This window comes from Tetrao urogallus (genome assembly GCF_951394365.1).
Source record: "Tetrao urogallus genome assembly, chromosome: 14".
Lineage (NCBI taxonomy): Eukaryota > Metazoa > Chordata > Aves > Galliformes > Phasianidae > Tetrao > Tetrao urogallus.
In genome coordinates this window covers 16514595-16527568 of record NC_136827.1, presented here as the reverse complement: position 1 = coordinate 16527568, position 12974 = coordinate 16514595, and the positions used below count along the sequence as shown (strand labels likewise).

The 12974-nt window shown below is 48.5% G+C and overlaps 1 protein-coding gene across 1 annotated transcript; it reads left to right on the top strand.

Moving 5' to 3' along the window:
* Positions 1 to 2371: 2371 nt before the first annotated feature.
* Positions 2372 to 12494, top strand: SHROOM1 (shroom family member 1; the record flags this gene model as incomplete). Its single annotated transcript, XM_079542280.1, has 6 exons — positions 2372 to 4847; positions 7752 to 7831; positions 8113 to 8342; positions 9065 to 9253; positions 10399 to 10708; positions 12240 to 12494. The coding sequence occupies 6 exons, from the start codon at positions 2372 to 2374 to the stop codon at positions 12492 to 12494; spliced, it is 3540 nt and encodes a 1179-aa protein (XP_079398406.1).
* Positions 12495 to 12974: the final 480 nt, after the last annotated feature.

Sequence of the window (12974 nt, the reverse complement as noted above, 5' to 3'; positions counted from 1 at the left end):
GATGGGGGAATCTGCCTCATGGTTCTCTCGTGGTTCCCACAGGGCTTCATCCTGGGCAGCTCCGGTTGTGCTGGAGCTCACAGAACTGCATGGGAGCACATGGCTGAGGATGGTGCTGTTCTGAGGCCGTCTGCTCTGCAGGTGATGTGGGCAACCCGGGGTAACAGCACAGGTGGTGCAGTCTGGCTGTGCTCTGTACCAGCATCACCGCTCTCTCGTCTGCTTTTCTCCTTCTGTGGCTTCAGGAAACCTCCAGTTTTTGTTTCACCAGATTTCTAAGGTTTTTATTTCTTGAAATTCTTCAACGTGTTGTGATGAAAAAGACAGGGAACTTCAGCAGCAGCTGTTGATGTTTGTTGTGTCACCCCTTTACCAAGGAGAGACTAATACACAGCTGCATGTTAGATGATGTTAGAAGAGGGAGAGGGAACCTCACAGTGTGTCCTCGGGTCAATTTCTGACTGCAATTTCTGGAAGAACACAGCAGAAATTCCAACCTTGTGGCGTTACGCTCCTTTCATTTCTCAGAAACTCGTTAATTTATTTACTGTGCCCCACAAGTCCAAGTTCTCTTTATAGATTAACTGGTGTATTTTGGCTTCCATCCATCTCTTCCTTTGGTGGAAGATGAATGATACCATGACTGTCTTTGAAACAGGGCAGGAATGTGGTGTTTTTTGATTAAACAGCAGCATCAGCCCTGGGATCTGTCTGTCTGCCAGCCCTGCGAGGCCCCCTGCTCTGTGTGCTGTCAGGAACAGAGGATGGAAATCTGAGTCCAACCTCTGTGATGAAGACAGACGTGCAGAACTGCAGTAGGATCTGGAAACCATTTGCCTTTCTCCAAGAGGAGCATCGCTATGGAGGAGCTCATTTCTGAAGGCTCTTGGATCTGTTTATTTGTTTGCCTTCTTTTAATAACTAATTGATCCTTACAGCTGATCTAAATGGGAGTTCCTAAATGCAGCCACTGCCTGTGGCCTGTCAGGCTCACCGGGTTGGGTTTCCATTGGGATTTGTACCACCTGTGTGCACATCAGAGGGGTGTAAAGCTGCAGAAGCAGCCAGGGGGGTCACACACAGCATGGCCACCTCCTGCAGCCTGCTGGTGCCCCTTACATGGCTGCCTGCAGAGATCCCATTTCTCAGAGTAAACCTGTGTGTGTTGTGTAAGACTCAGAGTAAATGTCAAGTGCTGCTAATGAACATGGGCTGCTTTCTCGACTCCACAAGAGTTCTGTATTTGTTGCATGTGAACTTTATTCTGGTGCCTCTGGAATGTTGGCAGAGCAGGTCCTAACATCAGGCATAAAAGCATTTGCCTGTTGTTTGAAATCTGTGATTTTGTTACTGACCACAGAACCCCTCTCCCAGGTACCACTGGTCTCCTCAAGGCACTTGCTGTAAGGCTCTGGGAAGGGTCTTCCAGGATAGGTATTTTTAAGCATGGATTGACATGGCATGAATTTATGTTCCAATTTATGTTCACTTCAACAGGGCATCGTTTACATCCTGTTCGTTTGGTTCTCGCTCCCCTGAGAAGCAATGGAAGGCTCAGAGGAGCAGGGCTCTGGGGGGCTAATGGTCATCATGGTCATCATGATTTCTTCCCGTTTGATCGTTCTTCTGGGCTAATCCCTGTGCTACTGTCCACATGTTCTGTATGAGAGCTTCTGAACAGAAATACTGAACAGAGGTGCTGGCAGGGTCAGGTGCACTCTGCGAGTTGTAATTGCAGCATTGTGTTTGCAAAACCTCCTGCTGTTCAGAGGAGGGCTGCGTTGATCCAGCTGAGAGCTGGGTGCCGACCCATGGCTGTGAGCATCTCCCAAAGCACAGCTCTGCATCCCTTGGGCTTTTCATGGAGCCCTGTCTGTGCTGTGTTTGGGTACCTCTGGGATCAGGGAGCATCTGAGCTGGAATTTCAACCTCTCAGATTTATTTGTAGGTAGACTCAGAATCAGGCTCTGATTTTGTCCCTTGGTATTTGCAGTCATAACAAGAAGGTGTCTTCCAGTTGTATGCAGCCTTACATTTAGTAAAGATCTAGAGAACTCTTGTTATTAAAAACTTAGTTGTTGTTTTGCAGTAAAGGAATTGATGGTTTCAAAATCCCTGTACCTACTGAAGCTATGTAGCTTCTCTGAACATTGTTTTCTAGTTCCCATTTTCAACAGGTGTGTGATGCTAACTGCCTGCTCTCCCTGAGTGCCACCATCCTCCCACCCACTCTCTTTCACCATTCTTTTTTTCTCCTTTCCATGTTAGGATCCTGTAAATACTGTTGAAATGTGGCTGCAGTGCAAAATGGGCTTTTCCAACAACGTGGGTGTGGATATCTAATTGAACAGCTTCCTGGAAAGTCTTCCCCATGGCTGTATCTGAGAACGAGACAGAGAGATGGCCTCGCAGGCACGGCGGCGGAATAGGAGCACTGATGGAGCCCACAGCTGCTCCTGACAGCAGCCGTCTGTCCCCAGTGCCATCCCTTGGCAGCACAGACCACGTCCTGTACCTCCCTGGGCGAGCAGACTCTGCGTACAGCTCTTTCTCAGGGAGTTCAAATGTTCCAGAGTATCACACCCCATCGTGTTATGAAGCAGACTGCTGTTCAGCTTCAGAGCAGGTACCGTACATGGACTCGGAATACGTAAGAGGCATTTATAACCTCAGCGCAGCAAGCTCTGCTCTCAGATGCCTGCAGCCGTGCCAGGCACCAGCCCAAGGCATCCCTGCTTCCTCTCACAGCCCTGCTCTTGCTGAGTGCAGCAGTGGCACTCCTTCCCGTGGGACGCTGGACCAGGGACTGCTGCCTCCGGCTGCACCTCCGCCCTCTCCTCCCATGCGACTCGACAGCTACAGAGTCACCAGACACCTGGAAAGCACAAAGGGGAGAGGGAGGCGGAACTCTGGAGGTCTCAGTGAGTGCAGTGTGCAGCAGTCAGCTCCTTGCGTGGACAGCCAGCCGGTGAGTGCATTGCATGGCCAAACAGGGGCTGGAAGCGGTGAGCCAGCTATGGTGGCAGCTAGAAGAAGGGCTCTGGAAAATAAGGGTCCTTCTGGTTCTGCAGATGGAATATCTGTATCAAAACTTCAGGGGTTAAAAATGGAAGAAAATGGAGAGTGGAGCCCATCCCAAAAGCCTGTGAGGAGAAGTAATCCCCACGTTTACAGCAGGCCATCTTCCTTCATTTTTCAAGAATATTTGAAGACTGATTCCATGGCTAACATCCCTAAAATTCTGTCTGCTTACGGTTCAGCTCACATGCACTGTGTTTCTGAAGAGGTGAAGCCCAGGCCCTACACATGTGCACACAGCAGCCCTGGTGCTGCTGGTGATGCAGGAGGGGGTGAGCTGTGCCCATGCAGTGCACACCGGGCAGTGCTCGGGGATGCAGAGCTGCAAAGCCGATGGAAGGGATCCCCACTGTGCGCTCAGTGCCCGCTCCGTGCTGAGCTGCCTCTGAACGTGGGTCAGGAGGTGTTTGAGGACATTTGTGACTTGAAATGTACGGAGAATGCTCTCCTTATAAAAAATGCATCCAGGAAGTTCAGCATCTGTACAGATAAAAATGGGTGCTATGACTACAAAGGAGAAATCGGGAGTGTTGTTAGGGAACCGCTTCTGAACCCACCAGGCAAAATGCAGAAATCGCCGCTATCCTGCAGCAGTGATGCTGTAGAATTGGAGCAGCCTCCCTCTGGAAAGTTGGATCATGGCAATAAGCAGTGCTGCGATAATACTGAGCAAATGGCTTTTCTTAGATCAAAGGAAGATTCCTCATCACAGCCTGTGAATGAAGGTTGTGCCAATAGCAGCAGTCCTGGCCTTAATGTGCAGCTAGAGCAAGAGCAACCTCCTGTTCCTTATCAGAAATGTCAGCCTGCACTTCAGCAAGAGCTCTTAAGACAGGCACTGTATGATCCTGCTGGTGAGCAAATAACCAGACAGACAACTCCGATGCTTTATTACCTGTCTGGGGGAAGGGCTGCCAACGCCACACACCACACTAAGCTCACACAATGTCCAGAGGGTGTGAGGAGCTCACCAAAGGGATTTGCAACAAGCAGCCAAGCTGCCTCAGCATGGAGCACAGAGATGCAGAGGGAAAGCAGTCAGACCCGAAAGGCTGAGCATCGCCAGCACTGTGCCAATGGGGATCCCCTGAACGAGGCCGAAGACATCGCTCTCGGGACTCCTGCTTCATCCGTGGAGGAGAGTTCTAAGAATGACTACAGAGAGAAACTTAAAGTGGCTCAGAAAAAGGTTCTGAGAGAAACTTCCTTTAAAAGAAAAGACTTACAAATGAGTTTGCCTGTCAGACTGAGACAAAAGCCCTCCAAAAGGCCTTCAATTGAGCACCTTAGATCTTTCTCATTGTCCAATGCAAACGAAGATTCCAAACCTGCTCCTTGTTCTGCTTCTCACCTAGAATCCTTGGAAGGTTTCAATAAAGACACAGAAATTAAGAGGCCACAAGCAGGTCGATTAGGGGGAAGGAAAAGGTTGACAAAAGAGGAAAAGAAACTGTGCTATTCTGAACCTGACAAACTCAATCTGCTGGCAGACAAGGAAGTCCAGGGGAGCAGAGGCAACGATGAGAGCACCGAGCAGGATATGGCCACAGCCAGGAGAAGGACTTCGGAGAGCAGAGGCAGGGCTCTTTCCAGTTCGAGCATCTCCAGGACGGAGCTGAAGCAAATCCAGCACACTGCGCTGATGGAGTACATGGAACGGAAGATCAGTCAGAGACCAGGCAGCACGCAGCACGCCCCACTCCATAAACTGCCCCTGCAGACGGGGCCTTCGCATCCTAAATGGCCTCCTGGCAGGAGCTCCAACCTCGGTGAGAGCAGAAAGACACCAAGCAATGATGCTTCCTGCCAGGTGTTCTCTGAAGAAGCAGCACCAGATGTTTTCCCTCCTTCCTCACCTGTTCCCTCACCAAACGCAGACGGTGGATGCAGGACGGTGCCAGCAAAGCCCAGCCTGCATCCTGCAGCACCGGATTGCAGCTGCAGCACTGAGTGTGTGTCTGTGCACAGCATCCCTCTGTCAGGTGCTGCTGCCCAGGGGAGGGAAGTGGAGCATCCTTCCATGCAGGTGAGCAGTGTTGGGATGGCAGGGTGCAGCCTTCTGCTGCAGAGAAAGCGGGTGGGCTGGTCACTGGGAAACCTGCTCCTCATCAGGAGTGAGAGGAGATCAGTGCTTGGCTTCTGGCAGGAGGTGGAAGAAGTTGGGGTGAAGGCCTGTCTGCTTAATCCATAGGAAATGCTACATTGCTGCTTGAAAGCAAAGCCTGTGCTCTGCTTTTGCAGCGTGCAGAAGTAATTGGGAGGGGGGATTTGAAGAGAAGTGCTGACAATTGTGATGTATTATGTATTTATGGTTACCAATAACTGTGGTATTCTCAAAAATATTTTGTAAGGATGTATTGCAGACAAACAAGGTGTCCTTTATGCAAAGAGCTGCAACATGAGTGTATAAAGGAAGGAACTTTCTGTGACAGAAGTGTGCTTGGTCTGGGCAGAAGCACATGCACAATTAGTGCACAGCTATTGCAAAGGGGGGGAGGTGGATGGGGGCTGGAAGAAAAGCTTGTGTCCAAAGCCAACCCTTTGGGAAACTCCCAAACAACTGGAATCCAAGTGAAGGACCCATCTGTTGATAATGCAGCTGCGTGGTCTGAGCGCCGCCTGTACTGTGTGCTGCTCTCATTTCCAGGCTGCAGACAGATGTGCCAGCTGTGCGGTGCCACCAGCCCAGCCTTGTGGAAACCACATCAGCACCCCCAGGTAAGGCTGCAGGAGCACTGCTGTGGGGCACATGGCTGTCTTCTTCTGCCTGGAGAGGGACAAAACCCCCCGACCTGAGCTCATGGGGCAGGGCAGAGCTCACCCAGAAGCACAAAACCTCCTGGAGTCCCTCCTGCACTCAGAGCCCCTCTGGCCTCATCACTGCTCTGTGTTGGGGTAGCCCATCTTCTGGGGATGGGTTTATCCGCTCCTAAAGCGTAGCAGAGCCCATGTTCAAGCAGTGACAGCTTAGTGCTGGGTTTGACTTCCTGCTTCCATCTTCCTTTCTTAGCATCCTTTGTTGGCCATGCGGGAATATTTGTGTACTATGCTTTAAAAACAAAAAACAAAAAACCTATTTTCATATTGGAGTGACCTTTAACATCATTTCTCCTCAGCGGAGGAGTGTGTCAGTGCTGTGTGCCTGAGCTGCTCCTCTGGAAGCACAGCTCCCTCGTGTGACTATTGGAGACGGCCGCAGCTGCGCTGAGCAGCACGGGCTGCAGTGCTGCGTGTGTGTGTGTGTGTGTGCATATGTGTGTGTGTGTGTGTGCATGTGTGCCTCCTGGGTGACAGTGAAGCCTTGGGGCTCTGCTTTCTCAAAGAAAAAAAGACATACCGTGCTGTGTACAAATAACTAGCTAGAAGCAAGGTGTGTTCAGTCTTGCTATCCGTTTTGCTTGCTTTAGCAGCAGGGGTAAAGAGAACCTGAGCTTTGTCTCAACACAGAAATGAAGCTGACGCCTGTATAATAACCTCTATAAATAGGATTTCTGCTGTTTCAGTCACTTGAGCAGCCCCCGATGGCTCCTGGAGGCCTGCTCCTCTTGGCAAAAGTCATTCACAGCTTCCTGAGATTTGGAATTTTGCTTAAACGTTCCCTTTTAGCTTGGGAGCTCAGTGAGTTTCACTTGGGGTTTAAGACAGAGCAGTGGAAGGGCAGAAAAGTGTTTGATCAGAGTTCTGTACCACGTGCTGAGTAACAGAGATGAAAAGCCAGTAGCTGGTTTGATTAGTAACTAATTTAGATGATTATCTTTGGGAAAGAACTTGAAGTATGGATTTCACTGCAGCACTTGTATCTTATTTGTTCTCTTGGTTTCCTTCCCAAGAAAGTGCTATTGAGCTGTGGTGGGAAATGCAGAGCATACAGGTGTTGTTTGTGCTGTTAATTACTACAAAGGTTGTCCCATGTAAGACTTGCAGGGAGAGTGACTTTGGTCACTGTGTGCATCTCTTCCCAAGGCTACCATCCCTATCCCTAGCTGGGAAGTCCCTCCACTGGTCCATTCTCTGTCAGGGAAGTAAAATACTTACATTAGGTTGGCTTTGGGAAGGCCGATGCCATCTGTTGCACCAGGGTGAGCAGCAGGGGTGGGGAAAGGACAGATTTTTCTCTCGGCTGTGTTGACTTTGTGACCTTAGTTTAGGTTGACAAGCACTGAGGTGAACTCTGTGCCCATTCTGTGGGACAAAACTTCTGCTTTGTGTCTACAACTTTGAAGTTTGTAAGTCAAGTCAAATCAAGGCTTAAAAAAAAGCCCCTTTTATTGAAACCCTCGGCTTTTCCTTTCTGCCTTCACAATCACAGTATTTTATTTAAAAAGGTGCTAGTGGGCAAAGAAAGTTTTGTTCCTTCAGTCATGTCAGCACCCTGCTATTCACACGCATGGCTGGGCTGCTCTGCTCGTTTTCATGTGGGTGTGTATGCATGAACACCATTTCTGCAGAGGGTGGGCTGCAGTCACCTGGAGTTCAGAGGGGCCTCTGCACTCACAGATTTGGTCCTACATATATTTTACAAGTACCTGCTCCTGCTTACTGTACCTTTATGAACATAATTGCTTATGGTGGCCTTTCCCTTCAGTTACCTGCAGCTGCTTAGCAGTATGGCAAAGTGTCTGCTATAGAGGAATCATCTCCAGTAAAGGGAACATCTGTCTTTATTCTTACAGTTCCCATGATCCCAGGGGAGACGGATGCCAGAACCACGAAGATCGAGACAGTGTTGTTGGAAGCTCTCTGTGTCAGCACAGTGAGGAGCCAGCTGCCAGCAGCTCTATCCCCAGCCCAAGAAAAGGAAGCAGGGACGATGCTCAAATAGAAAAGAAAAGCAGAAGTGGATCTCAGACTGGCAGTGCTTTAACGACGTGCCCGGAGCTGCAGCCGAAGGCAAGCAGTGCTGCGGCTGCTGAGGAGAATGTGGCAAGCTGCCTTGTGCTGCCAGCTCAGCCTCAGCAAGGAGATGGAGGTGCAGCCCCAGGTCGGGGTGCAAAGGAAGCAGCTGCACACAGCGGCCGAGGTGGTGATCTGCAGGAGGGGGAGACGGACCTGCCCCAAAGGAGGCTGTGCTCTCCTGAGGACCAGCGTTACGAGGAGCTTGCGATGGCTCTCATTGCCAAAGACAGCTCTCTGGTTGATGTCCTCATGCCTTATCCTGTTAGAAAAACTGCTCTGGACTTGATGGAGGGTCTTTTCCCTGTTAACGTTTCCGTGTTGGAAATGCACAGAAGGAAGGCAGATCTGCGACGTGCGCGGGAGAATGAGTGAGTAGACAAAACCCATTAACTGCTGTATTAAGATGGGATAGCATGTGAATGTTATACATGCACCAGCTCTGAGAAGATGTGTCTTTCTAATGTTTGTTTCATTAGCAAAGTATTATAGTTTTCTGGTTTACCTGTCCAAAAATATCTGAGGCTGAGGGGGCATGAGGGAAGAAAGCTAGAATAGGGCACACTGTGACAGCTGCATGCAAAAGAATGTGCTGTGTGCATTGAAAGCATGAGAAATAAGTAAGCTGTGCACTGGTGGATGAGCATCTGAGGTATGACAAATTTAGCCCCTTCTGCTGGGGGGGAGTTTGGTGCTGCTTAGCTGAGCTGCATGGTTTCTACATGCTGACAACTTTTGCAGATCAGATCTTCTGAGCATGCTGCATGTGAGAGGGAGATGGGCTGAGCAGGGACAGGAGGTGCCCTGGTGGCCGTGCTGCTGCACTGAGTGCATGGCAGCAGTGTGCTGAGCTGCCTGCACTGCAGTGAACAGATTGAGACCTGTCTGAAAGGGACTGACAAACCTTGTCTGCCAAAACACTCCACAGCCTTTAAAACACTAAAACGTCCCTGCTGTGAGATGAGACACAAGTGATTCTGAAGAGATTCAGAATCTCTTCTAGGTGTCTCACTTAGGAGACACCTAAGAACAAGAATGCAGCGTTTGTGAACAGTACTCAGTGTTTGTCACAGGTTATTTTCTGTTTGAACAGCAGGAAAAGCAGTGGAGATGTGACAGAAGAATGTCCTGAGTCTGAACTCACCGTCAAGCAAAGGAGTGAAGATCCCACTGGGAAGGGAGACCATGCGCTGGGCAGGAGTGCAGATGACACGAAGGACCTAGATGACATCACGTGTAAGAAGGTAGATGAGCATCAAATGAACCATTGCTATTTCACCACGTCACAAACTTATTTGCATCACATCTATTATTGTGGACGTTTTTATTCATAGCTTTTATCCCAGTGATTGTGTTTGGTGGATAACTTTGAGTCAGTCTTTTTTTCCAGTAGCTAATGTTCTAGGAATAAGCAAGGTGATCACAAATGGTGGTGTTTAAATTCTGCCTGATTTCATTCCGGTCCCTCTTTCCACGTGCCAACCTTCAGCAGGCCATGGGAGCAGTGTGTGCAGCACACCCATGGGTTGCTTGGAATTGTTTGATTGTTTGCTTCCTTGTTCCTGCACAGCTCCTGGCTTGTGAACTAACATTCAAATGTGGTCTCCATATCTGTAGAATTCATTACAATTGGCAGCCTAAATAATGAACAATAAATAATAAATGATTTTAACACGGTGAGAACTTGGCAGCATTTTACACTAGTAGCCTATTAATTTCCATACTTGCAGGGAATAGAGGTGGGCACGGCTGGATGCCAGTCCTACAGATAGGAGCATGGCATCTTAGAAGGGTAACACACAGCTTTGAGGAATTACGCTATTTTTTTTCCTGTAGAAACTCCATCTCAGGTAATTACAATCTGCCCTCTTGAAATTCCTCCTGCTGTGGGCATAGGGATATTTTCTGCTGCCTGCTGTTGATCTGCTGCTGCTGCTCATTACGGAGCCATCGGCCTATTTCTAAACAAGCTGAGGCAGTTCTTATCCCTCTCTGATCTAGGAGCCTTTTTCCATATCAACACTTTGGTATTCGACAGCCTCCTGCACCTGCTCTGCCACCAGGCCCTTGGGCTGAATGGAATCACCTGCACAGCTGCCTTTCTCTGTGAAATGAAATTCCAGTCTGTCCTCGTGCAGCAAAGTAATGGAGCTGTGGCTTCACACTCATGTATCAGAGCATAACCGTGTTTAAACACGTGGAAGTCTTTGTAGCAGTTCGCTGCTGACTCTGGCTCTCTGAGTGAGGAGTTATGGCACCAATTGAGGCGATGATCAGTTGTTTGCTTCTCAGAGTTTGAGAACTAAGTATACCATGGATAATCTTCCTTTTCTTCTTTCCCAGAGCTTGAAATTATTTTAAGCTTTAAGTGGGGCAAAGATGACATGAGAAGATCCATCCTTTGTAAGTGATACGGCTTATCTTCAGCAATCCATTTTCTCTACGCTTTTTTTTCCCTTTGCAGCTGGAGCTCATCTCCAGCCTTAGGGCCAAAGTGCGGGTGCTGGCAGAGGACAGGGAGCTCGTCCTTGCTGAGGCCAAGGAGTGTGCAGAGCGTGGTGAGGAGCTGGAGGCTGCCGTGCGTGCTGCCTGCAAGCCCAACGAGTTTGAGCGCTACCTGATGTTCATCGGCGACCTGGAGAAGGTGGTGAGCCTGCTGCTCTGCTTGTCCAGCCGCCTCGCCCGCGTCCAGAACGCCATGAGGAAGATCGATGGCAACACAGATGCTGAGGAGAAGGTGAGAGCACCAAGTACTTAATTAGTTCTGTCCACATCTGTCCCATGGGGCTGCACTCGCCTCGCTTCCCACAAGCCCTGCATGCTGGTGAGCTGCACACCGGCGCTGAGCTGCGGGGGCCATCCAGCCCAGGGCTGCTCCCCGGGGTCAGAGCACAACCTGTGCATCTGGGGTGGGTTTCTGCCCACTGGTAATTGCTGCTTTAGAAAGCTTATCTCATTTATAAGAGCTTATCTCCCTATAAGAGCTTGTCTTATAGGGAGCAGGAGGAGGAAGTGGTTGTACCTTCAGATAAAGTTCCCCATAGTTTAACTTGACCAGCAGGTTCTAGTGGAAAATTGGGAATTTTCTCATGCTGCCAGAAAATCTTATTAAGTCTGAAATACACCTTTTTTTCTAGAAAACAAGTATAGCCTAGGGACAATGATTTCCTGCTGTCCTTACTGCTTCTAGGCATGCATTTATCAAAACAATACCTGCTGCTGCTATTTCTTTATGGGGGTTGGTCTCGATGATCTCTAGAGGTCCCTTCCAACCCCTACAATTCTGTGATTCTTATTAGGAAACAAAAAAGCACGGCATTACTGCTGGGGTTTCCTGGAGCTGTGCTTCTGACCTTTACTGTGTGCTTTAGAGGCTTGCCATTATTTAGATCTAGATGAGGAGAAGCAGGATCTACCTGCTCTAAGACATCCATCACGTTAGCATAAATAATTCTGGGCAGCATTTCACACCGAACAGCCTTTGTGTTTCGTGGCTGGTGGCAAGCTGGTTTCTTTAGTGCTGCATCTGTACTCTTCATAGCAAATGCATTAAAATCATTAATTGTGGACTTGGAATAACGTGCTCTGTAAAGACTTGATCATGTGCAATATTTTCACAAGTCACTACAGTTGCCCCAGCAGCCTTGAATTCCAGCTGCTGTGCTTGGGATGCAGGTGCTGACAGCTGCTCTGTGCTGTACTTACGGACATAGTCCTGAAACTGGGGATTTTGCAGCAGTGCCCTCCCTGTGCCAATCATTACAGCTGATGGAAAATTGGTTAAAATGTGGAGGGTATTAAAATCCCATAGAACAGACGAGGCTTGATTCTTGTGTATTTGACGAGCATTTACTGCTTGAATCAAAGTTACTTTCTTGCCTATGGGTTTTAAGTCATGGTATATTTTTCACTTGACAGTGGCACTCTGGCCACGTGCAACACAGAAAATACAAAGATGCGTGCCTTAAAGAGCTTCTAATTGAAACTATATGGACACAGAATGCTCAAAATTATGAGAACATGAAGTGCATTGAGTTTTGTCCTGAGGGCTCTGTGGAAGGAATGAGCCTTGGTGGGATTTACTGTGTGTCTTTACCTTACAAGCCACAAGAGTGAGTCATTTAATATAGAAAAAACTCATGTGGAACACAAAGCCCACAAGAGGAAGCAATTAAACTAAATCGACCATGGCTTCCAAATGGAGATCTGCAGTCTGCCAGGAATTATGAGGTTTCATAGCGTGCTGCTTTGTTTTTTCATCCTATTAGCAATCGCTGAATGAACGGCACAAGCTCTTGTCTAGACAACGGGAGGATGCAAAGGACCTGAAAGAAAACCTGGATCGCAGGGAGCGGGTGGTGGCTGGGATCCTTGCCAAATACCTGACCGACCAGCAGCTCCAGGCCTACAGGCACTTTGTGCAAATGAAGACCTCTTTGTTGATTGAACAGAGGGACCTCGAAGAACAGATCAAATTTTTCGAGGAACAATTAGAAAATCTAGAGAAAAGCATCCCTCTCTAATAACAGCGGGCTGTCCATTTGTATATGTGATATTTGTGATGTTTTCCTGGGAATCCATGGGCGCTCACTGCACGGAGTTTGAACTCTTGCAGTCCTGCTAGTGCCACAGTATTGACGGGTGCTTAGATGCTCTAGGCACAACTGGATGTGCTTTTCCCCTTGGATTAGGCAGGTGACAAAATCCTGTGGTGTAGCAGACTGCACTTTGGGAATGGCTGCTGGGACATCTTGCTCCCATTAATCTGGAGTGTATTTCCCCTTCTTGTTGTCTGTCCATCTGTTTCCAGGTTGACATAATCTCAATAAAAGAACGGCGTAAACATTTTCCTTTTGTGGATGGGTTGAGTAGTCAAAATGAGAAATGATGTGGCTGTTTGGATTTGGAGATTGAACGAAGCCATAAGGATTACTGTGGATCATTTCAGTGAAACTCTTGCACTCATTTCTGCTGTTTACATGTACATAGAACAGAATAGAAAT